At 35.7% G+C, this 26,001-nt stretch overlaps 2 protein-coding genes across 8 annotated transcripts in view; both read left to right on the top strand.

The window, feature by feature from the left end:
- The window catches only part of OSBPL6 (oxysterol binding protein like 6), a 100,204-nt gene extending 89,125 nt beyond the window's left edge, over window positions 1–11,079 (top strand). For all 7 annotated transcript variants that reach the window (XM_033064140.1, XM_033064145.1, XM_033064146.1 and 4 more), the window contains one exon: window positions 557–11,079. In XM_033064140.1, coding sequence (XP_032920031.1) covers window positions 557–665 — 109 coding nt within the window. In that variant the 3' untranslated portion in view covers window positions 666–11,079. The remainder of the gene's footprint in view (window positions 1–556) is intronic.
- Window positions 11,080–15,281: 4,202 nt separating this feature from the next.
- PJVK (pejvakin) lies at window positions 15,282–25,975 on the top strand. The gene is made up of 6 exons (XM_033064149.1): window positions 15,282–18,270; window positions 20,297–20,492; window positions 21,744–21,885; window positions 22,589–22,706; window positions 23,730–23,834; window positions 25,123–25,975. The coding sequence occupies exons 1-6, from the start codon at window positions 18,060–18,062 to the stop codon at window positions 25,422–25,424; spliced, it is 1,074 nt and encodes a 357-aa protein (XP_032920040.1). The 5' UTR covers window positions 15,282–18,059; the 3' UTR covers window positions 25,425–25,975.
- Window positions 25,976–26,001: the final 26 nt, after the last annotated feature.

Raw genomic sequence — 26,001 nt, 5'->3', positions numbered from 1 at the left:
TGTATAAATGCAGATGTATATATTTAAGATTCATTTATTTTTGAATGATGGTGTTTCTTGTTGGCTGTTTTTTAATTAAGCATTCTTCTGAAACAAGGAATAGTCATGCCAAGTAACCTCATGTCTAACGTTGGGAATCAAAAGTGAAAAGATTGAATGGGCTTGATGCAGTTGTAGCATAATGTAAGCAAAATGCAGAGACAAAAAATAGATAGTTAAAGGCTTACATTCTGCAAGCTCTATCTATTGGATATCTCCCTTCACATAATCAGGATCTGTAGTGGACAAAGGGGTTTTATGTGGCTCTAAGACCTACTCACAGAAATCAAACAACAGGTTTTCAGTCTTGGTTGTTTTTCGGTCTTCTGCTTTTGATAAATGTAGAGGTTGATTTTTGTTTTTAAATTCCTGTGTGCTTTAGAAATATGAAATATGAAATATTGATTTAATATTGGGTTAGATCAGAAAAGTGTGGAATTTGATTTTGTATTGCATAAGAGCAATATCTATGGTCAAAACTTTTTTTTGTCTCTTTTTTTTTCCCCCCTTTCTTCAGAAAAGTTATTGATGCTAATCAAAGAGAAGCCTGGGTTACCAATGAAACCTACTGGGAACTGCGAAAGGATCCTGGCTTCAGTAAAGTAGACATTCCTGTACTCTGGTAAACTGAGAATGTAGACCTAGTAAACATATCACTCTGAAGAAAAAAAAAATAACTATGCACAATAAGTTTCTTATAGCTAAGCGTGGTTTGTGGGTCTACAGAAAAACCATATCATATGCATTTATATTCATCTTTGTAATGGACTTTTGGAAGTGCGTTAGACCAGGTCCCTGACCACTTCTGGATCTTTCTAATTTTGCAGCAGCCATCAAACCTAAAAAAAAAAAGGAAAAAAAAAAGAAAAAAGGAAGCAGAAACCTTTTAAAGTTTCATACGCTGAAAATTCAGAAATAAAGAAGCAGATGAATTATCCAAAGTCACTCGGAAGAGGTGGTAAGCGCAAAACTGCAACCGGTGCTTTAAACAGACATTAAGAGTAATACAATTTAAATTAAAAAAAAAAAAAAGAAAGAAAAAGGGAAAAAATCCATTTTGTTTCAACTATTTTTGTTAAAAACTCTTGGGTCACAACACTGTCATTTCTGGCTTCAGGTTAGTCCTTTGGTGTGATGTGCTTGGACTGGCCTTTGTCAAAAAGATGCTTTTCTGGAAGCTGTTCCCATTCATATGCCATTGTTCATGCCTTAACAAAATATGAAGATGTACATTAAGTAATTTTAAAATATCTATGCTTAGGCTTGTGTGAAGGGCAGATTTTTAAAGCTCTAGAATTTTATCACAATATAAATACTGAAAGACCTGCATTATTTGAAATCAAAAGATAACCAAACATCTGACTGTATTTCAGAGGTATGAGTTCTACTGTACATGCTTTAGCTTTGGGATGCTGACTGTATAATCAGACTGAAAAGAAACTGCTAGCTGGTTGAATTTCAATTTTGGTAAATGCATATGAGTTGCTAGTCAGAAAGTTCATATTCTGAATGGCTGATAATGAGATGCAGTCGTCACATTTAGTACTGGCTGGACATAGACCTCTCAGTGAGTCTCATTTTCCCATAGCTTTTTATACAATTAGAAACCCCTGAAGCTTTGCAACAGTGCTAAAAGCACAGAGAGATTTCATGCAAAGGTTTCTGTCTTCTGTCCAGAAGCTGGATGGTACTGTAAACGCAACTGTTTTCTGCCACACACACTTTATTTTCCTGACTCTGTTTTTCCCCATCCGCTTGTCTTATCGAAATTTATGTTTGGGAGTATGGCAGAGGGTCCCATGTGTTACAGCAAAAAACTTCTAGTTGTGTTGCCAAAACAGCTTTTGTGCAAAATACACTTTACATTTTTTCATAAAGTGGTTCTATATTTTATGATTAAAAACAAAGTCTCTTATGTGTTGCTAAACCTCAGTTAATACAAGTGGGAGAAGATTTGGCATTTTCTATTTGAAAATCTCTGAAACATTAAACAGTAGGAGGGCAGATCTTAATGAAAGAAAAAACAGTAATTTATTTGATAAGAGCTACATTCCATATGGTATGATCTAGTCTTCCATTTATGCATGTTTTATACATCCCACCACAGATGATAGGTTAGATTTCATGCACAGGCTCTGCATTCCTTTGCATACGTGACATGCAATTTTTCTATTTAAGATTCCAGCCCTGAGGTCAAAAATAAATTTATTAGATAGGTATGTGATCTGCCAGCAGAACTGCTTGAACAGTTGTCAGGGCATTACCACACATCCCCAGCTCTTAGCCTGCTTCTTCTTTTTCCAGAGTCAGGTCCCTATACAACTGAGATTGCTTTGGTTATTTAATATTAATTTAGTTCTCCCTGTTGATTGTATAGGAAAGTAACTAGCAGAGCAACTAGCTGCTAATCAGTTCCAATTTCTTCACACGGTTCTCTTACAGAAAGAATTATGAAAACCCACAGAAAATATTAAGTAGACTTTTTATGAATTGTGAATGGTCATGAATTTTTAAATAAAAATTTGGTATAAAAATACCTGTGTAGATTAATGGGATTTCTTCCAAAGAAAATTTTAAATTATTCAAAGAATAAATTTTAAGTTATTCAAATAATGTTATATTTCTCTTTCCTAGTTGGACCTAGTCTGATTTATTCTTATTTTTATTCTGCAGTTATTATTATAAGAAAATGAAGTATATCAAAGTTGTTTGTTTAAATAATATTTGGTTAAGGTCATCCTACTTGCTTTAATAATACACTAGGAATCAAATTGGCACATTGTGTGTAAAATAGCAATGAATTATTCCATGTAGTTTTCTTTAAAACCAATCCTATTAAAAATTTGCCCATCTTTTGCTCCAGTCTTTGTGTGCAGTTCACCATGATACTAGGAAATATTATTTGTGTATGACTGCAAGCACAATTGAGGGACAGAGCTGCATGTTCTCAAATCTTTAATTAAATGTAGAAAGAAGGTCTTTAGTTTTACAGCATTCTGGCAGTGCTCTGTGAATGCCATTATTTGCAATACAAACTGAAACTTGGTGGTCACTAAAATTCTATCATTGAATAGATTTTTACAATTCTTTATTTGACACTCATTGAAAGAAAACTAATGCTAACATTTTTTAAATATAGAAAATCTGTGGTATGCTAAATCTTTCTATTGAAGGCACTTTCTAAACCAAGTGAAGGTTAAATTAATTAATTAGTAAGTAGAAAAGACACAAATGATGCAGCATAAGATATTTGCAGTCTATACCAGAAATGAAAAAGTTCAAGCAGATGTACCATAGTTTCTTGTAGTGCAGAATTCTCTGTATTCTGCAAAATATTCTCTGCAAAATCTTTTATTGCATTTTTTCCTCTAACTTTGGCAGCCATAATGGCATATTTTGTGCTGTTTCTAAAGTGGATAGGTACTAGGACTTCTATCCAAATTACAATTTTTAGTCAACCTGTGACATTTCACACCATTGAGTTAGATGGGGAGAGTTTTCCCCATTCCTAGCGCAGAACTGAGTATCCCATGCTGCAAAGAGAGTGCACCCCTGGCTGTTTTGCAGCCTGGCACCTTTTGTAAATGCTTGCTGCTTTTTGGCAGGGTTGCTGCTCAGACATCACTTGCCAGCACGTGGGATTTTTCTGCTCCGGGAACAGACCTTTTCACTTCCATGGAACCTCGGGAAGTGTTTCCTGGCCCAGTCCTCAAGTTGAGCAGTGTTCCTCTGGTTGAAGCTTTGCCATTTGGCATGCCATCTCACCCTCCTAATTAGATGTCACCTGTGAATTAGTTGTCAAGTAGTCCTGTGTCCTGGTGCAGGTCACTGGTGAGGTGTTGGTTGGCACAGTCACAGAGCTGACCCCTGCAGGGCTGCCAGCAGGGCATGAACCATTGACCAGTGAGTGCCCTTCAAGCCTGACTTTCAAGCAGTTTTCAGCCCAACTCACTCCATTTATCCAGGCAGTATTTCCCTTTGGAGGGCATGAAAAATGCTATCCAACTCAGTAGGTTTAATTGCTGTATGCTTGGTAAGTGTTGAAAATTAATGTAAAACATTTGACATGTAAAACTTTTTATGCAATTTAAGAAGATCTTTCACATCAAAGACATATGCTTTTCTCCTGTGTTTTCTCAAAACACTTCTGTATAAAAATACACAATACTTATGCTTTATTTCACAATAATGAGCTGTACTTTCTATTAATATTTTTAAAGTGTATCTTAATTTCTTCCTTTTTCTGGTGCTTTGGATATGATAGGGTAATAGTAGCTATTTTCATCAAATGCACTGTCTTACAAAGATTTAAATAGCTTCATTCTTATTTTAGATTATCAAGATGGCAGAGTTTTGGCATATTAGAATTTTTTATCTCAAAGGAAAATATGATTTGAGTTGATTTTCATGAAGTATCACTGTGATTAAAAAGTCATCTAGGCACCCACTCTAATTTTAGACAGACGTAAGCTGCATGAAATAAACTGGTTTTTATTTGGCTTTAAAAGTGCAATTCCCACTATAACAGTCTTTTCATCATGCAAATGTTACCCTTCTTTTTTCTCCTTTTGAACTTCTGACTCTGAGCAAGCCCGTACAGCACCTGTGGGTTTTATGTGAGTAGCACATGCCAGGCATGTGTCAAGTACTGCAATTGGCACAGGGTTGAAAGATATTATCCTTCATTCCCTGCCAAGCACTGCCAATGCTTTATGGAAACAAACTGCACAAACCTTCAGGCAAAGGAGCCAGTGCTGGTCCTGCCCCCATGGGCACCTGCGAGCTCCTTGGATCTGGGCCATGTCCTCTGTTCCCCATGGAGGGAAGTGGAATTCTCACCTCTCAGCAGTGGGGCCCAGCTCAATTGCAGTCTTATACTGAGCTTCTCCTCAAAAAGTCAGAATTTTTAGAAATCCCCTGGAGGGAAGGAGAAGTTCATTTGCAATTGCAAAATAACCAAGAGGACTGGATATGTCTCTTCTCTGTTTTGCAAAACTTGCTCTCATTAGTAAATGCCTATTAGTATAGGGAAGGTTTGTGTGCTCTCCTTGTTTTACAGGATTTTAGACTTACTCTGGTGCAACAATATTAACAATAAGCTATAAACAATAACTATTTTTCATGTCTTGGCTGCAGATGTAATCTGAGGAATGGACATTTTCAGATGGCCTTAGTAATAATAGAGCAGCATAATTAAAGCAAAGGAGAGTTTTTCAGATTAAATCCATCTGAAAGTGTGTTTGTATTCATAGACTAAAATGTTAGGAGTGGTTAAGCTAGGGAGTTTTGCCCACCTGGGGGAATAAGATTAATATTGACAGAAGTGTATCAGAAACACTGGAATGGCCTCAGTGGTAACCTTGTGTTTTACACAGACCCATGAGAAACCTAAGGAAATTTGCTATGTCATAACCACTTACCTTGACAGCTACTGGGGCTAAAAAACACGACCTTGTTTTTTTTTTTTTTTGTTTCTATCTGTCGTTAAGTAACAGTCATCAAAACTGTGTAAATCTTGACTGTGCATATATTGATAATTTCAAGGTATATTTAGTATAAAAAGTAGTATAATTTTCTACTTCACCATTCCTGGTTACTTTTATGGTAATTCGGATAGCAATCAATATTTTCATGAAGAAAGGTTGCTTTTTTTTTTTCATGGAAGAATCTAGACTGTGTAATAAAGGTGTGATTATTCCTGGTGAGAGTATGTCCATAAGCTCCATTACAACAGTGACTGGCACCCAGGAGAATGCTGCAAATCTGCTTAAGGTCAGAGAAATTGCACATTTACAGCAATTTATCTTATTTTTGTATTACATATTGTAAAGAATCCACTTACAAAAGCAAATACATTATTTAGTCTTAAACTAGGTATGTAAAACCTTTATTCATTTTCTTTAGTATAAATTATATATATTTCTTGCATTAAACTGAAAATTATCTTTATGAAAGGATTTTTATACAGTTTCTTGCAAGTTCAAAAAATAATGTTGGTGTATTATGTGTTTTATATACCAGCCTCCTCCGTTGCCAGATTTTGTGGCATTATAAACTCATCATCTCTAATTTTTAATTTTTTTTTTAAATTTCCTTGCAATCTTTGTCAAATCTCAGAAAAGAAAGGCAAGGGAGAGAAAACAATGCAGAATGGTGAAACTAGTCACAGAAGCTCTGTCAATGTGAGATGCAACAAAACAGAAAACTTTCTAACTTGTAGGAATTAAAATGTCAGCAGAACTGCTGAATTTGTTCCAGAATGGTTATCTCAATACCATTTTTCTTTCCACTGATCCATGACAGTGTGAAAAAAGGGAAGATTGGAGACATTTGCTCAGAATTAATGCTGAAGGTGAAGAGAAATTTTTACTCCTTTTATAAGTAAAAAATTACTGTAGCCAGCATTTGGCTGAAGGTGTCTTGGTAATGTGGACAAGAAAGACAGTTACATAGTCTGAATATATAATCAGCAGTGTGTAATATGTTCTTTCTGACCTGTGAATAATTCATTGAAGTATGGTAAAGCTACTTATTGGTACTCATGGAGCAGTGATACAGGTATCTCATGTGAAACACTAAAATGTATTTTCATATTGACTGCTATTTTTAGTGTCTGCATTAATGAAAGAGGATATCTTATGCTAGTGTATAATGTTGCTGGCCCAGAACATTAGGCATGCAGATGGGAAGAGGTGAGGAAAGTCCTTCAGAAATTCAGAAGAGGGTAAATTCTCTGAGAATCAAAATGATGTGCTCTCCAGTGGCAAATACTCAACCAGAACTGTTCTTCATTGAGCTACTTGCTTCTCATGCAGGTTGGTGTAGTCACACATGCAACCTCTTGTTCTGAAACTACATCTCGTTTTAGGATTGTGCTTGTGTCCCAAGGGTTGCTTTGTCATGTCCACCAAGAATAATCAGTGCTTGAGTCAGGACTGCAAACTCAGATTTGTGTCTAGTAGTCCTGTGCTGAATGCTCTCCCTTTCTTTGTTAAAGTCACCTAAACAAGGAATATTATAGTAATATTAACATAGTGAATACAAGGTTAATCCTCAGTATTTTCCAGGGGAAGGAAAATTCAGGTTAGCTTCTTTAACTATTTAGAAGAAATACACGTGAGATCTTCTGTTATCCTTTACTTTGCTTAATATTTTATAAAATATTTTGAGACTGGATCTCAATAAATATATTAAAATTACTTTATCTCCTACCTTGAAGTCAGCAATGAAAATTGTCGTTCCAATTTAAGGTTGGAAAATAAGTCTATTTAATTTTTGAAATAAGTACTACTGACATTTTTTAGTAGTTAAGATACAGTATAGCAAATTCAGATCGCAATACATTTTCTTTTCTGCTGAGTCTCACAGAAGATCTGTCTGAGCATTAAAATAAGTGCTGATGAGTGCATTTTGGTATGCAGGCAAAAATGCAAAATGACAACTTCTACCTTAGTAAGCTTTCTCTCTAATTAGCAAAGACACTGTTCTTGTTCCTTTTAAATAATTTCTAGACTACTTACTTTCAAACATCTTTTCCACAGTAAGAATTAATCCCATGAAGACTTGAGTTTTAAAAAGTAAACCATGTCTGGAATTCTGCAGACATGAAGGGTGGTGTTCATGTTGTGCTAAATGTCCACTTCTCAGGGTGGACCATTAAAATTTCACCCTCAGGCCAAAAATAAATACCAGTGAGCTTTTCCAGTGGGATTCCTCTTTGTAAAAGGATTTGTGTCTATGTTATTTACTGTAAAATAAGTGAGAAATCAAGCTGCCAGCATCTGATGTCTGAAATATTTTTCTTTCCCTGAATTGCATAGCAAACTACCTGTTCTTTATCTGTTACTGCTAGATTGTCCGAGGGATACTTTTATTTAGCACATGAAAAGCCATCATAAAATGAAACTGCTGTGGTATCAAGACAGATTAATATGATAGTTTTGTATTAGGATATTACGTATAATTTATGTTTTGCAATTAGTAGCAAGACTCTTCTCTGGGTCTCAATCTACTTTTCTTTGCATAATTAACTGGTGATGTATGATTTCTCAGTATTTCAACAGCAAAGAATTATGTATTTCTCTCACTTTTGCACAAAGCTAATATAAATTGGGAATAATGTCACACATTTTTGTGTGTGATTAGATCCCATGCGCACATGTATGAAATGTTGTAAATGTTAGTATTTTTACCTTGCTCAGATTCTGAGAATGCCATTAGAAGAGTAAGGTTTAGGTTAGTTGTCATTTTTATACTGCCTTACTGAGCTTCTTTGCTTTTAAGAACCTTTCAGGTGGTAGACTGCCCTGTGCCAATTCCTTAGCAGGCCAAAATGTCAGAACCTAAACAGCTAAAGGAGCATTCTTTGCTGATTGCTGGTATCCATGCGCTCATTGTGAAAAAACCCAAACCATATCTGTCCATTCCTTGTACACCTCTTTGGGTAGCTTACTTGTAAAACGAGATCCTCAGAGTCTTTCTGCTGTGGTTATGCTATTATGTCAGGTACAAAGGCAAGCAGAAACTTGCTCTGTGGTTTAAAGGAAGAATTTAAACGCAAAAAGTTGCTTTTTAGAAGTATAACATATAGAGCCAGTACTACTTTTGAGTGGATAGTGTCTGTTTTAAAGGAAAATAACAGACTGTAATGAGAAAGGGTCTGAGTGCTTAGATGCACCAGATAAATTTTTTTCCATTGTTTGAAAGCAATAGAAAAGTTTACTTAAGGGATAGAAAGACAGTGTGAAGCATTTATGTACCTAGCTACCCAAATGTTGCAGAATGCATTGTTTTTTGATTACTTCAGTGTTAAACCTGACATGCAGTGCTCCTAATTTCACACTCAAAAGTTTGCTGTGGACTTCCATAGTGAGATGACAAAGAATAGGATGATGGGAAAAAAAATCAATACCATAATTTCTAAATAACTCCGAGTAATAGAACATTAATTTGCAGATATTTGTAGTGAAAATTATATAAGCTATTTATAGGATTGCAGTTTTTAAAAGCATAAGTTTGGTCCTTTGTAATACATTCAGTAATTTAACATTTTAAAAAATATTGTTAATTGTTCTTGATTGAGTTCCTGCAAATGGATTCATCTGTTCTTGACTATTCACAAGTCTTATTAATTCTGATTCCAAATATGTGCTTATTATGCCTGTAAAAGCAATTTTATTGCTTATGATTGTAAACATCAGCAGCTGAGGAGCAATACAGAAAGGATGTAATTTGTGTGTTCCAAATCTATAAACTTTTATTTCACTGCAGGAGTTGATCAGCAGCGCACATCAGATTTTTTTCCTGCTCCATCTGCTTGGACTCTGACGTTGCACAGGCATTGATGTGTACTTAGCATAAACATTGCAAGCAGTGCTCTTTTAAATCAGTTTAAAAGATGTAGATGCCTAAGTTCAAATAAAAACGCTTTACAGTGACATTCCTAAGAAAACAATGTACTGGCTTACCTGGTTACCCCAGGTTTTGTAGCACTTGATTTCTAATTCCTAATGCTTGAGCAAATGAGCACTATACAGAGGCTGAGCTGCTGTTGGTACTGCACTCCCTGTTGAACCCAGAGACCTTCCAGGTGAGTGGATGATCTAGCTGCCCAAATCTATTTCAGCTCTAGGCTAATGTGCAGTCAAGCCTAGGTATTCAACTAGTTGACCTTAAGCCTAATTTTGAACATGTGCACTATGTTGTGGAAGATAAAATGTGTGAAATGCAGCTGGTTTGACTGCTTACCACTCCGAGCAATATATCTGACTTTGACTCTTTTGCATTTTGGAACCTTATTCTGGAGCTTGTAGTTTTTAAAAACAAGTTAACTTCATGTCTCTGCTAAGCTCAATTAAGTATGACATTTGGAATAAAGAACAGTGCATTAAAACAATTACAATTCATCATATTATGTCCCATTCTGGCAAGCTTAATTGTAAGAATATTTGCAATCCCTGCTCCTGTTTCCCAATACTTTCCCCAGGATGGTGCCAGCCCAGAGCTGAGGATTGCTAACACTGTATGCCAGTCAAAAAAGGGAGTCTAATCTTTCTGATTTATGGAGCAGGGGGTAGCAGGCTAAGAGCACGCTCTGCATCTTAGCCTGGAGAAGGATGAATGTAAGAAAGTGCCTCCCTCTGTCCAGGCTTTAGCACATACATAAAATTGCTTTCTTTCGGTATTGTAAGTTTTCTGGCTACTTCTGAGAGTAAACCTAGCCAGAAAAGAGCAGTAATAAAACAGTTTTAGGTTTCCATATAATGCAGCTGCAACACTTATTGTGTGTCTTTGCACTTGTAAGTTGGTTTTGAAGGTACTGTTGTAGTAATCCAGAGAGCAGATGAGGCCTCACACTGACTACCTCTCATGCAATAAAACCCAAACTCATTCAGTAGTTAACGTTGATTACAGTTGAGCATCCTTTGGCCACATGATTCAGGGAGGTGGTAGTGGGGGGAATAGTAAACAACAAATGATAATAAAGGCTCTATTCCAGTGATGTATTTGATATACATGATACCCATAATACCAACTCCAACTGAAGGTGGTCCTACAGCTTCTGGTAGGAAATAAAAAGTGAATTTGGCTATGCTATAGTTTTTGTTGTGCTCTAAAATGTTACAAAAGATGTCATCTGTTTCCTTCAGGCAAAGTCAGATTTTCCAGGATATTGTGTCCAAAACGTACACGCAATTCTAATTTTTGAGGAAACACGATGCTCTTTTACCTGTTGCAATGTAATTGGATACTGCATGTACAAATGACTTGTGTAGCCTGCCAATGAATGTTGCTAATGCCTTACCAAAAAAAAAAAAAAAAGATAAAGCATATTTTTTGTATTTTTTTTTCCTCAGAGGCAAATCCAAACAATGCTAGATTTGGGAAACTGTTTACTGAAAAGCATTTTCTAATAGATCTCTGAAGAAGTGCAATTGTATAATTACTATTGTTCAGTGCATACAGTACATTGTCTCCATCACTCTGTACACTGCTGCTATTAGTGCTTGTTCTAATAAATCTCAATGTACACTGTTTAAACTGCTGTCATCTGTGTTCTGATTTATTAATATAAGAAACACTTCAGGCAATGGTTCTTGAAAAATCTATTTGTAACTAGTTAGATTAATTGATTATTGATCATATAATTCTTAATATATATTTTATGGATTGATTTTGAAGAAGTGAGTGATAGTGGCAGAAAAAACACTGACAAAAGTGGCTTTTCTTTTTTAAACTTTTTCCGCTGCAAGAATATTTTTATAAAATTTTCCCATGTGATTCTCTGTGCAATTTCTTTAAATCTGTCAGAAGCTACCAACTGCAGTCTCAAAGAAGGCAATTTTCTTTTTTGGCAGTTCCTAGTTATATCATCATACTGCAGCTGATAAGAACCTTCTTCTTTATTTCTTTAAATTTTTTTTTCTTTTTCTTTTTTTTCTTTTTTCACTTCAGCTTGCTCTTTGTGATTAAAGGGAACTTGCAGTATGCTTCTCCAGTTTTGAGAGAGGGTATAGAAAAAAGCACTCCTGATGTTCTCTAATAGATTTGAAAAAAGTGGGAATGAAAGAAAAAAGAATTGCTTGACACCCACCCTGTCTGGCCTCTTGGAAAAATAACAGTATGTGGGATTTTGAGATTTTTCCATTATGTGTTCTTGTCAGCTGCTCAGCCCTTAAAACAAAAGCATAATAAGAAATAAGAATTTGGTTGGGAGAAGGAATTAAGGTTTGTTATTTCTTGGCATTGTAAAAAGAACAAGTGTTCAAACAGTCTGGAATTCTGCCTGAGAGAAAGCAATTGCAAAGGAAGGGATAAGACTTTTTTCCTGAATGGCAGCATTTTCTGGCTTGTGTCAGGGTACACATCTTGTCCAAACCTGTGCTCTGAGGCAGGGGCACACCAGGAGCTTTCTCCCTGTTAAACCATTCCATGAGTGAAACTTGGCTCTGCTTTCACCTTAGTCCAGTTGAGATCTGTCCTTTACTCTGAATGCTTTGGATAACTGTGACTCAGCAGAATTACTGTGCATGACTGAAATGTGAAAAGTTCTATGTCATTATTTAATTGATGAAAAGAAAAAAGAAATACAACAAACCTTTGGGAATAGAGCACAAGAGACCTGAGAGGCAGCACGAGCAACCTGATGTCTAATGTAGCATCAAAACTATTACTTTAGGTATGAAAGTAAATTACATGTTTAGATTTAATCTAAGCAAGAGACAGGTGATACTTCTTCGTAACCACAAACATGTAGGCGCTGTGGTGTGGTGAAGTGAGACAGTGTGGGAAGCTATCGACAGGATTTCATCCTGACTCAGCTAAAGGAGTTGCCCACAGAAAGCTGTTCCAAGTTTCACTGCTGGTACAAAAATCTGTTCTGATATGATGATACATAGCATTTTTGCACAGCCAACATATCAAGCTGCATGGTTCCTCAAGTCCTCATGATCCTACTAAATATTTAAGTTGGTCTAAATTTTAAAAAATCACTGCACTTCAATATGGAAAATTATTTTTCAGGTAAGTAATTATTACTATGGTTAAAAGAAACTAAGCTGAAATATCATTCAAAGCCAGAATACCAGGGGAGGTACTCTCTTTTGATTGAGTGGTAAGTCTAATTTTATGCAAGGGAAGCAAATGAAATGCCTTCTATTTAGACTGTCATTTTTATTTCTGAGAGCTATGTCTAAGATTTAACTTAGAATAGCTAAAGAGACAGGTTAGGTTGTCTATATCCCAAGTACGTATTAATAAAGGTATATTTTAAAAATTCAGGAAAAAAAAAGGTGTGCATAATTGTGTGTTACAGACTTGAATCTGTTGTGAAGATGCTTTTTGCCTATTATGAGACTGCATTAGATTATGTTTGTAATTACAAGAATAAGTTCCAAAGCAAAACCAAGTATGTAGTTGCTTTTCCCACTGATGAGTGTCTGGCTACATTTCCTTCAGTAAAGAAAATAAACTAACTGCTAGCTCAAATTTCACAACCACCCTAGGCTTCTTGAGCAGGTTTTTTGACAAGTCAGTGGAGGAAAAAATTATAATTAAACAAAGGTTACTTGTTGGACTGCAGGTGGACAGCAAGTTCTGGTAAGGATGTTGGGTTATTTCTTTCAACTGATGAAATTTAAGGTGTTAGTTGTCTTTTAAATTCCTCTTTAAATACGTTGTTTCTGTGGGCCTTGCTTTACATTTAGCAACCAAAGAAATTCGGGAGGTATAGCACAAGAGCACGTCCATTCTTCAGTTCTAGTTCAGCTAGGCTTCACTTAAATGCTGGTCAGCTGACCCAGCGTCAGCAACAGCCTGCTTCTCATGTTTGGTGACAAGAATTTTTATGTCACCTCTCTGTTAAAATGTTTTGTATCTGCAAACTCCTCAAGTCTATTACTATGCCTACATGTGTGAAAAGAATGAGTTAGGAAACCAGATGAAGACATATTCCTGTAGCATGGAAAGGAATAGGCTGAATCAACATAGATTATGATTATGAAAGAGGATGCTGAAATCTTGCATGCCCTACAAACGCTGATTTAATTTTGTCTGTTTGTAAATATGCTGTATCCAAAGATCTGAAAGTACTTTGTAATAGTAATGAGCAGCTCTTGCAGTGTCCTTCCCTAAGAAGTGATACATTAGCACAGCCTCACGGGGTAAGCTCCATAAACAGAGGTTAATTGCCCTGTGTCACAGAGCAGCTGGTGTCAGGGCCAAAAATAAAAACAGTCCTGCTGCTCAGTTTGAAACATAAGGAGAAGCAGCCAGGAACAAGATGTCTATGGCTGAAGGAAGTTTTCTATAGATTTAACTGTACCAGCACCCATCAGACAGCTTAGCAAGGACAGTGAGTTATAACACAGTAGACAAAGCCTTTGCTTTGTAACTTCAGATATAGTGGCACAGCAGCATCTTCAGTTCTACATCCTCACACAGGTGGATGGGCAAGGCAACAAGCTGTCCTCTCACACAGGCACACCCACTGACAGATGCTGGGTAAACAAGATGTAGCCATTTGGGCAGCATCCTTCAAAGGTAGGGAAACATTAAACCTACTTTAGGTCACACTGGCTTGCTTTTTTCCAGATTTGTCTTCACAAGCTAATAATGTCACGTGATGAAAGTAGCTTTGTTGTATGCAGTAATGTTTATGTAACAAATGAAAGCAGTAAGATGAAGGGAGAAAAGAAATCTGAAGTGTTAACTGACTGGATAAACTGAGCTGGTATTGGAAAGATTAAACCCAAAATTTGCACCAAATTATGCTGGTAATTTTTTTAATATCTTCTTAGTGAGCAAAAAGATGCTGTCAGCTGCCAGACTGAGAGCTGAAAGATGTTCCTGGTCCTCACAGGTGGTAAGTGTAAATGCAAACATACTATCTGGGCAAATCTGTCCCTGGAGGACTACTTTTGCATTTCTGTTTAGTAAAGGCTTCACAGCTAACACATCCATCTGTCCATTGAAAATATTGCCATTCATACTGGGGCAATTATAAAGAAGCAAAAGCTGGGATTTTCATGCACTCTAAAGTGTATGAAACATAGATTAAGTAATCTGTATGTCTGTGAACAAAGGTCTGGAACCCAAAAGGTAAGACTGTGGAAGAGGATATAAAACAATTACCAGAATGTGTATTCCAGCAGCTCTGAAGTTATGTAAGTCAGGGTATTAAACCAACCGATTTGCTCATACATGAGAATCTCTAGATGAATGCCACCTCATAAAACCCAAAAAAGAAGTCAAATACTGTTAAACCCACTCAGGTTGTTGGAAGAAAACAAAAAGCGTGTATGCAATAAGGACCATATTTTGTCCCATAAACTGTTTTTTTTGTTACCTCCTGAAATATCACAGTGTCTGCATTGCACATATCCTGTCTTTCTAGGGAAATACTCATGCCATGTGCTGGAAAGTTACGGAATTTTGTGAGTAATTTTTTCAGTAGCATTTTCTTTTTATGTTTTTTGTAAGTTAAATTCTTGCACTTGTTCTTTTGCAGAGATCTCTAGGTAAAAGTAATACAGTTCAAAGGCACTTGAAGTGTACATGATACATCCTGTTCAGTTGCCAGGAGATCTGGCAATTGATGGCATCTTTTTGTACACTAAGAAGATATTAAACAAATTAACAGCATAATTTGATGTAGATTATGAGTTTAATCCTTTCAAGTGAAACATCAACTAAGTTTATCCAGTCAGTTAACACTTAAGATTTCTTTTCTCCCTTCAACTGATTGCTTAATCTTGCTAATCTTATGATATGGTTGACTGTGACAAGAAATAAATTAAAATCAGATCAGTTCAAGTGGATTACAGATGGTTTAAGATTTCTGGATTGAAATAATTGAAATAATTCTACATTTTCAGTTCCTTGGCCAAATCTCTAGTTTGTACCACCTTATATCACCTTATAAATGCCTCTTTAGATGCTCTATAATTACAGGTGAGCAACATTCCTGCAAGGGATAATGTAGGATAACTATCTAATATTAAACCAAAAATCATTATGGAATTATCTATTAACTGTAGAAAACATTCTGCCTCTTCCAATGCTATGCAGAGAGCAAGATTGTCCTCTAGATTTTACACTCTAAAAATCTCCATGTTCATATCAATATGATGTCAGGAAAAAAATACAGTATTTAAGCATGAAATGTTCTCACATACATAGGTAACACTTGCTATTTTACTATTCCATGGCCAAGACTTATTCTGAAAAAAAAAAAAGAACTCGCTTGGTGTAGGAAATAAACTCTCTTTTCCAGAGGAAGATAATCAGGCTAGAAAAGCCCCCTTGCTGTTCAGTGGAAGGTTGTGTGTGGTGCAGAGGGGAGGGAGGCTTTGTCAGTGCCTTTTGTCCTCTATGCAGAGGGGATTGGAACTTTTCAGCCCAGACCCTCCCCAGGGAGCAAATGGGAGCAAGGACTTTCATCTACACAGCTTGGTGAGACAAGGCAAGATTGTTTTATTCCAGTGATGACTCAGGCATAACTTACTCACTTGAAAATTAGATGTTTTTCGTTTATGGATTGTTGAAAATGAGAGCACACTAGCGCTGCAGAAACACTGGAAGTTCGTAAGTACACTCATGTGCCAAGTACAACAGTGTCTAGTGCTGGAGGAGCAGGAAAATACCTTCAGTTTCTTCACTTGGTTGTGCAAAATTATTGGATGTTTTCAGAACATGGCAATGTTACTGTACTTGGACTCCTGCTCTCTGGTCTGTGGCATGAGGACAACACAAACATCTGCTGAAACGTTTATGATGGATTATAGGGTGTTAGAGTAACAGGAATAGCATGTAAGCATATCAAAAGGGACTATTCATTATCAAAATTAGAGCTAGATCAGATTGATTATGATCTATGACCACATACTGAGTAAGAAAAATACAAATGCATATTGAATAAGCAGAGCCAGCTGACCTTAATAATTTGTAGGAAAAATAGAATCCTGTCAAATGTATATACAGGATTAATCTAATCCAAGGATCAATGTGCAATTTTCATTTTAGAGTTCCCTTAGATTTTCCTTCCCTTTGAAAGCTTCTCGGTTTTGTTAATGTGTTTTGATTGAGCAAATATGTACAGGGTTTTAATAGCAGCCTTTGCCATGCTTTCAATTCAATGTCTATATATAACCTGACTTGATTTTTTAGCACCCTCTAGAGTCAGCAGAAAGATCCAGCAGCCTTTCCTTTCATCTTAGATAGCTAAAGTGATACTCTCCTCTTCTTGCCATTTTATTGGACTTCCTGATACTCTGAACCTTTAAAAATATTATGGGAGTATTGACACATGATAAATTATTAGATAAGTGTTCAAATAATAAAAACAGTCTCAAGATACTTTTGCATCAAAACTTCAGTCCTGGAAAAAAAAACCAATCAAACCAATTGTTACTTGGCAACCAGGGATAATATTCCTACTGAAGTGTAACTTTACAAGCTGATGCTTTACCTACTGTAACTGCAAAGGGAGTGTCTGGAAGAAGGGCCACAAGGTTTAGCCAGTTCTGTGTTTGTCAATCTTATTAGAAAATCAAGTAATTGTTTACATGAGGGTGGGTCAGCTCCTTCTGCCTCTCTCACAGACCCTCCATAGTGCTCTCTACTGTCTGTCTTTCTTTTCCTTGCAGTTTTCTGTCTTTTTACTCTGGTGCTTTATATCTTGGATCCTTGAGTTGCTCCTCATTCCTCTATCAATGCTGTGACCTCTTTCTACAATTTTACTTTTATTATTTTGTATAATTCTCACAATTTGATGAGGTTTTCAGTAGTCTGAGCTCAACGCATGCAGCTGGAGCCTAGCCCTTGTGTCACAGAGAGCTAAGTCCACAGGAGATAAATGATGAGACGCCCCTGGTGTCCCCCTGCCCCCAGCCTGCTCTGATCTCACGCTTGAGCCCAGCCCAGGGCTCAGTCTCCAGCGGAGCTCTCCCAGGCAGGCTGTGCCAGTGCTGTGAAAGGCAACACCACCCCATAGAGCTCCCTGCCAGTGCTCATCCAAGTGTAATTCCAGTGCCCTCCCAGAGCACGGCTGGGCTGCTCTGTTGATGCTGCTAAAACACCAGAATTCAGCTGCAGCAAGGACCCAGCAAACAGCAGTACACCAATAACTCCGAGGGGGAGGGTTATGGAAGTTAGTTTTCTCTTTCTGTGACAGTAAATTTTGATTCTAAAGCGTGACAATAAGCTGCCAAGAACAGGGCACCATTTCCCTCTCAGTTTACACTGGTAATTCATTATTCATCATGCAGAATTAGAGAGCTTAGCTGAAGGTCTCTGAGAGAAGTCTCAAGCAGTACACCATAGAAGTTTGGTAGCTAAGGTGTTGTTGATTCTTTAAAAGTGAAATATCCAGTCAAAAAAAACCAGCTAGACAGATTTATTTTTTTTCAAAGCATGGTAATTTGTTTGCAAGAACAAGACAAAAAGAATTGAACATGGGCCCAATGTCTGGAAGCTACACTTGATACAGAACTTTTTATTATTATCATTACTAATGTCATAATATGTTTGCTGCTGCAACCAAAAACTTTGTTAAACAGGTTGGTGATGGAGGAAGATTAGTTCCAGTGCCCAGCCTCAGCGAAGCTGATAGATACCAACCTCTGAGCCTGGTGATTAAAAAAAGAAAATGCTCACTTTCAAAAAAATCTAAATTTGCTTCAACACCTTTCACATTAAAAGACATTCTTGAAGGAGAGAAGGAAATCTCTGCAGGTAAGATTTTTATCTTTCTTCAAAGTGGAAAAATGCATGTTTTCTAGTAAATACATAGTAAACTGTTTAAACTGTGCTGGTAGTATGATGTTTCCTAATAGGTAAATATGTAATAACATTTTTTGCTTAGTCATATAAAAATATTAAAGAAAAAAATGTACAAATCAAAATGGCAAGAAAAAAGGGAAAAAAGGACTTTCTGGAAAAAGAGTTAAAAAAAGGAAATAATTCATACTAAAAAGCCTTGATATTTTCTGAGCTAGTATGAAAAAAATTCAGTTAAGCCTGGGTTTTTCACAAGCCGCTAATTCCTGACAGATGTACTAATGTATTTTGATTAATTGCTATATAAAATTTGTTTAGAAATGTACCCCTTTCTCTGTATACTCACTTTTAAATGTGTAAGAATGGCCTCAGTTCTGCTGCGCTTCCATGCTGGCAGTCCCTGGTGCTGAACTGAGCTCTGCACAGGCAGAAGCATTTGAAAAAAGCTATTACACCTGACTGATGGAATTGGATTTTCATAAGACTTTTTCCACCTTTGTAATCTATGTGGTGTATTTAAAGCTTAACTTTTTTTAAAACTTCCTTTTCTATGCAATAGCATAAATTTTGAGGAGATTGTATGAGAATTATGAGGTGCAAAATTGAACTGTGCTGCCTATATCTTCCTGTACACTCCTTTGAAAAGTGTGTAATTCATGTCTATGTGCTCTGTTTTCTAAAAACAGTTTCATCGCTTGGTTGGTTTTTTTTAAAATGCCAAATTATTATGATATTAATTGCACAACAAATGTATCAGTTAAAAACTCTACTAAGACAAATTACTATGAGCAGAGGAAGACAGAAATACCCCTTGATCCCACAAGAGGGGATTTCAGGACACAAGCATGATAAAAAGAAATTTAATCAAATGTTTTACATTGAGAAGAAGTCAGCTGGCTTGTCCTGAACGGGAAAAAAAAAATTAAAATCTCATTAAAAATTCTGAAAAAAAGGTTGCAAAACCTCATTAAAAAGTCTCACGAACCCTTACTAGTCTTTTCTGTAAAGGTTAAATGTCATGTGCAGAAAGTGTTGTACTTTAACGTAAGCAAAGAAGTTTGTAATTGAATTCCCTTTTTTATGTGACAAAGACAAGCATTTCCAATCCTTTTAGAATTATGAAAAGTATGTGAACCTTCTTTTTGGTTAAAAATAAACACAAACAGGATTCATAGTAGGTGATTTCATAATGTCAGTTTATCCTAATGTCTTCAAAGGATTCAAAACAGAAAAAGGAGTAAACCCCAGATTCTTAGATGTATTTGGAAATTTAATCCCTGTGTTAATTTTAATTTGGTAACCAATGTGTTCTAGTATTTTTTCTGTTAGTGTAATGGAAATGCATTTGATATTATAAAGACATTTTTGTAGAGATACCTTGGTACCTACCTGTTGATTGTACAATAATTGAATGCAAACTTTCAAGCGAGTCAGAATTAATCTGTTGTTGTCCTTCACAATAAACTGACTTGGTCCCTGGGCAGAGTTAATGTTACTGGCACACCCATGTCTCACTCATGTATTGCAAAAATGAAGAAAAATTAGGGTCTTTGTATGGCCTCTAGCTAAAATTCAGAATACCCTAATAATTTTTATACAGTGCCTTTCATTTTATTCCTAGTTTCACAATATTCTGTACAGCCTCCACTGAGTCATTTTGGGTTTCAGAGCCTCTGTCACTAAAGCCAGAACACACTACATGTGTGGTTTATACATATCAGCATCATAGTTACAGGTAGAAGTACTTGAGGAGAATGATGATGAACCCAGAAATCTGAAAAGAGGTCTAATCAAACCCAGAGCTCCTATGTACTCTTTCCTTCAATCATCAGTAGTAACACCAATAAACAAGTGCCCAATGTAGCTCTGAATTTCATATCATAATGATTAAGCACGGTAGGAATGGCACAATTTATTCTTGCTGTGTGAAAATTCCATGTTCAGACTTTTTATCACATAAAGGTTACCTTCTTTCACTCAGGTGTCTCATCTTACCAGTTGCTCAACTATGAAGACAAATCAGATGTTTCTCTTAATGGCAGAAGAGGAAATCAGATAATGAATGATGTTGGTTTTGATGTTGCTGGATCAGATTCTATTGCTTTTAAAGCTTCATTTGGCATCGTGACCAAGCACGAAGTTGAAGTACCAACGTTACTTAAAGAACTTACCACAAGGTTGTATTTTGTCTTTTGATTTCCATAATTCTATTTCATACAGTTAGGTTGAAAGGCTGAAGTGGTTAGTTTTTCATTATTTTTAGTCAATCAGTTGCAGCCACCATTTGATATTTTCAAGGGTATCAGGTTGAATCACTGGGGTTAGACACATGACCTGTATAATATAGGCTGTACAATTTTTCTGAATTCTTTGAATTACAGTTCATCTCTCAGAAAAGAACCCAACAAATTCAGAAAGAGAGAGTCCTTCCAAACTCCTATCTGTGTTACACCATAGTATTGAATCAGGTTTCAGAAATAGAATTTCTTTGCCTTTGATGAACTAGAGAACCATATATGTTATTGCCATTGTAGGCACTTAAAGGTTCTATTGAGCTATTACACAGCCTTTTCTGCAAAAAACAAAATAGGTTTATCTACTTGAATTTTTCACAACCTTCTGTGACTTTTCTTTAAATCTAGTCTTTTTTCATAACATTCTTGTTGAGCTGTGGTCACTGAAAATTGGCTTGGTGTTCCTGTGATGATAGCACAAGTGTCAAACGTGTAGAAAATCATGTGACTAATTCTAGGTGTATTTCTTTTTCATATTTCAAATATTGTCCCTTGGTAACAACGTCATCCCAGTGAATCCCAACCGTGCATGCCAGTAAATTATTTACTATGCATGATGCAACATTTGGCATTTGCAAAAATATATTGTTACCTTACTGTTATTTTCCAATAAGTGCAGGCCATTTTGTATCTGTAGCTGTAGATGTATCTTCTCCTTCCATACCTACCTTTTCCGAGTTTATTTTTAACTGGGGGTGAGGAAAGAGGATCTAGTCTGCTGAAAAAAAGATTCAGTTTTATAGAACTAAATTCTTCTGCAAACACTTGTTCCATGATTGTCATGATTGTTCAGTATTGTTTAAAAGTAATATAGGTGCTTTTTTTTTTTTTTTTTTTTTTTTTTGTTAATGGCACTAAAACTGGAGTCAGAGGGACAGGCTTTGAATTTTCCAGGCTGTCCCAGATATCCTTTATAACATCTATATAATACTTATTTTTCTTGAGTTTTTTTAGTTATTCTTTTCCCAAACACTGAAAACCAGTATTAAGTTTCCAGAGATCGCCTTGATTCAGTTGTTTTACTGCTGTGAAGCAGACATTATGGTGATGTATTTACTGATTCAGAGTTACCTGGCTGCTTTGTAAACTGCTAATTATGTCTGAATTTCCTTCCTGCCTCCCTCTTGATTTTAGAAAAATAAACTTTGATCATTGTCTAGTCCACCAATCAAGAAAAAGTAGGATGGAAGTTTTGTGTGTGGTCATGGAAAGTATTCGAACTACAAGGCAGTGCTCGTTAACTGTCCATACTGGAATGCGTGGAGAGACAATGAGGGTAAATATGTTTGACAAAGTGCTGTAACTTAGATGATCAAGCATAAAAAGCTCATTTTTAGAAATGTTATGGATTGATGTATTTGTATTTTTATAATGTAAGCTCAGAAAAAATCTGAAGTAAATCAATATTATTGTACTGATGTAAAGTGGTTTAAAAGTTGGTCTTTTGTTAGCAGTGCTTATGTGACTGAGGGATGGGAAATGCATGAAAGGATGGCTAGAGAACGAACCATTGCTTGGGGTAAAGCTTCAGCAAAAATGTGGAATTTACTACTTCTTAATTTGACTTTCTAATGAATATATAACCTTACTTTCATTATCATGATCATATTCTGTAACACATAGGAATTTCAGATTATTATTTGAGGGGTCGGTGTCTTACTCCATCTTATGCCCTTCCTCCCCCTTCCCTCTTTATGTGTTTGAATAATTAAACCTACAAGTCTTCTACCTTTGCTCTTTCTAGTAGTTATAAATCGTTGACATAATTTTCAGTTAAGTGATGCAAATTACTCTCTCTGTATCAAAATTTATTAAAATGCGAAGTAGTTAATAGAAAATTCTTTTGGTGTGAAATTTGATCTTCAGTTTCAAAGTTTTCCCCTGGCATTATAATTCTCAATATATGAAGATTAGTATTATGTTTGTTTATTCATTTCACTGTGTAACATTTTTTCTTTTGATCGCTCTCTAAATTATAGTTTCACATAATTGAAGATCAGAATTATAAAGGGCGGGACAAAGCCATTGTTTTTCCTGCACATACAACTATTGCTTTTAGTGTATTTGAACTCTACATTCATTTGGATGGTAATTTTGGTAAGTGATGTGAATTGCTGTCATTATTGCCATTATTTATAATGATCTAAGTTTTTAAAACTCTAAAAACTGTTTTATTGTGCTTAATATACCTAAGCCCTGATCCCATACAATGAGATGCTTTAATTTTATGCACATAAGTATTCTGACATTCTGACAGAAGCAGTGCTTGAAAAGATAAACAAGGCAGGCACTAGAAAATAGTCTGCTGTGGGAACATTTTTTATAAGTTTGACTTCGTATTTTTAACATTACTTGGTGGCACAGAACAAAAATCCCCACTTAGTGATATTTCTAGCTGGTGAGGAACAGGTTTCTGAGACTATCTGATCAGTTTTGCATAAAATAGGCAAGTACAAAGATAACAGTAAAGAAAAAGTGTATAGAACATCTAAAGTAATAACATTATTTTCTCTTGGGGCTTTAATTTCAGTCTGACACATCATTTGCACACATAAATACCTATAGCTATTTAGGAGGAAATAATTGCAGTAATTGGAAACAAACAAAAAATATCCATAGCTTAGATTTTACTTTAAAGTTTTTCTTTCAAGTTATGGATACAAATGTAGATGATACTTCTTTTAATTAAAAAAAAAAAATTAATAGTTGATTCAGTATTGGAAGTGGTGAGTACAGAACTCACAGCCTTGCTTCCTATGTTTCATTTCTACTTTCAAGTAAGACTTCAGAAATGTTTGTCCTTCAGAATCAGAGCTTCCATTGGTATGGTACTGACTGCCCTGACCTCTTAACATGACTATAATTTGTGTATGAACCAAAACAGGCTCTGAGGATGTTAATTGAAAGCCACCAACAGTTTAAAAATTCCCATTGAATCTGTGTTACTTGATTCTGTGGGCTATTACTGTGTGCAAACTTGTACTAGCCATTAAAATCATTAACAACAATAATTTAATCACTGTTAACTTTATTGATTAGAGAGCATATTAAATTGTTGTGCAATTATGGCTTTTATATTCATATTTATTTTATATTTTAAAAAACTTTTTATTTTTACAGAACTCTGTGTCACTCCAATTGCAAAAGGAGGATTTGAAAGAGAGAAATCTGGATCATCTTCACTGACCAAATTAAGGAGATTAAAGAATAATTTGTTCCATCGAAGTATGACTTTTGATATTTATATACAAATGTCTTATATAAAAGTGTATCTTTGTTTCTTTAATTTCTGTGCAAAATAAATGTTTAAAGAAAATAATTTTGGCGCAAAATGTACCTCTCAATTTCTAGTGTATTGAAATGATTATAGCGTTATTAGCATTTACATTTGAAAACCTGTCTCTCAGAAATAACTGATCTGTTCGTTAAGCTCTAAAGATCTTAAAAATTATGGGTGTTGATAAACTGGTAATTAGACAGTTAACACTGAACCTCTTTCATGTGTCTGCCATTTATAGCTCGTATTATACAAGTTATAATTAAAGTAATATTTGAGGGCAAAAGCTTTAAGTTTAAATACCAAACAATATTAACTGAAATAATTGAATGTAGTCCTTAGGCACTGTGTTCCCATGGCAGGGACATGGACAGGATACCATCATAGTCCTCTTTTTTCATTCTAATATGAACATAGCATCCAACAAAAATGTGGATCCCTGTATGCAGCTTTAAACCAAGATCTTAAACTTGTAACACTCCTTGGTCCAAGTACTTTGGAAATCTGCAGATCTGAGTGTGAAGATAAATGCTGAGCAGTAAACATGTCCCAACGGCTGCTCTGTATAGGTGTCCTTTTTCCACTGTATCCCTTTCTCAATCAAAGGACTTTTATGGACCAAGTCTTCAGTGCTGCTCCAGTCCACACTAGGGGAATAAATCTTCAGTGGGTATGATACATCTCAGGAGCTCTAGCTGCCTAAAAGTTCCTCGCTCAATCTAGTCAGTTCCTGAAGAGAGAGGGAAAGGTAGGTACTTCCTACCTGGCACTGGATGCTCAGAAATCTGCTGGGAGGTTAACAAGGAGTCCTCCGAGTTTTCTAAACTATTATGTATTAGTGCGATTTTTTTGGTAAAAAATAGGAAATAAAAGTGAATTTACAATGTTTAGAATATAAAACTTGAAATGCAAAAGTAGAAACAGGGAAATACACAGCTGTGGTTTGACTTTGTACCAATTTCTTAGAAGCCCACCTCCTGCCTATCCTTTAAGTATATTTCTAAAAATATAATTACATAGGTAATACACAAAAAATTCTGCTTTTGTCAGTGTCATAAGTGAAGTTGAAGAAAAATTGTCACCACAGGGTTTTCGATGGGAAACAATTTATGTGGCATGCTTAGAACAGTTTTGTGAATCACTTGTTATTTCTATAATTAAACTGATATTTTAAAAACAACAGATCATAATGTAATAACAAATTACTGCTTCTTTTTCTTGTGTGTTCTTTTTCAGATAAAGGAGTAGTGGAAATTGTTGCTAACTCTGATCCTTACTTGGAGGACCTTTTTGCAGATTATTATGAAAAAGCTGCAAGCATGACTGATCTCTCTACAAGCTATCTCAGAGACGGGTCTCATGTCCGAATTAATTTACTTAATAACAACATTCCCAAAGGCCCCTGTGTCCTGTGTGGAATGGGAAGTTCTAAAAGGGAGACAGTCTATGGATGCTTGGAGTGTTCTTTTAATGGACAGAAGTACGTACGACTGCATGCTGTGCCCTGTTTTGACCTCTGGCATAAGAGAATGAAGTAACTGATCTGGGTAAGTGCCTGTTGTCACAGACATGGGCATAACTGTGCCACAAACTTTTCAGAGTTAGTAAATATGTCTCCAGTTGTGAAATGCAAAACAGTCCAAGTGCAAAACATTTTATTACACTGTTATCTTCAAATTCTGTGCTTCACAGTCAATGACCTGTACCTTAAAATGCACATGAATTCCCTACATTCCTAGAATCTTCTCATTATCATGGTAATGAAAAGCATATTTAAATAGTATTTTCATAATTTGAAATTATGTGCTAGAACTTAAAGTTGTTTACACAAACTTGTTGTTAAACTCCCAAAATGTTGCCTTTCTTTACACTGGCATATGATGGTTAAATGAGAATATTTGTTAATAATTTAGTGTTCTCATGAATGTTTAATTGAAGTATCAGATTAAAAAACATGCTAAAACTTAGCTCAGTCTAATGTTTCAGTTACAAAAGGGAACAACTGGAACTATGGATGGGAGTTTCATATTAGGGTGCTGTCACTGTATATCAAGTTTGTTTAGATTATTAAAAAGTACCAGCCAGTCCACCTGCTGTAGTTTGATTTCATGTTAC

Source organism: Catharus ustulatus, chromosome 7, assembly GCF_009819885.2.
Source record: "Catharus ustulatus isolate bCatUst1 chromosome 7, bCatUst1.pri.v2, whole genome shotgun sequence".
Lineage (NCBI taxonomy): Eukaryota > Metazoa > Chordata > Aves > Passeriformes > Turdidae > Catharus > Catharus ustulatus.
This window is presented reverse-complemented; position numbering and strand designations above follow the sequence as displayed.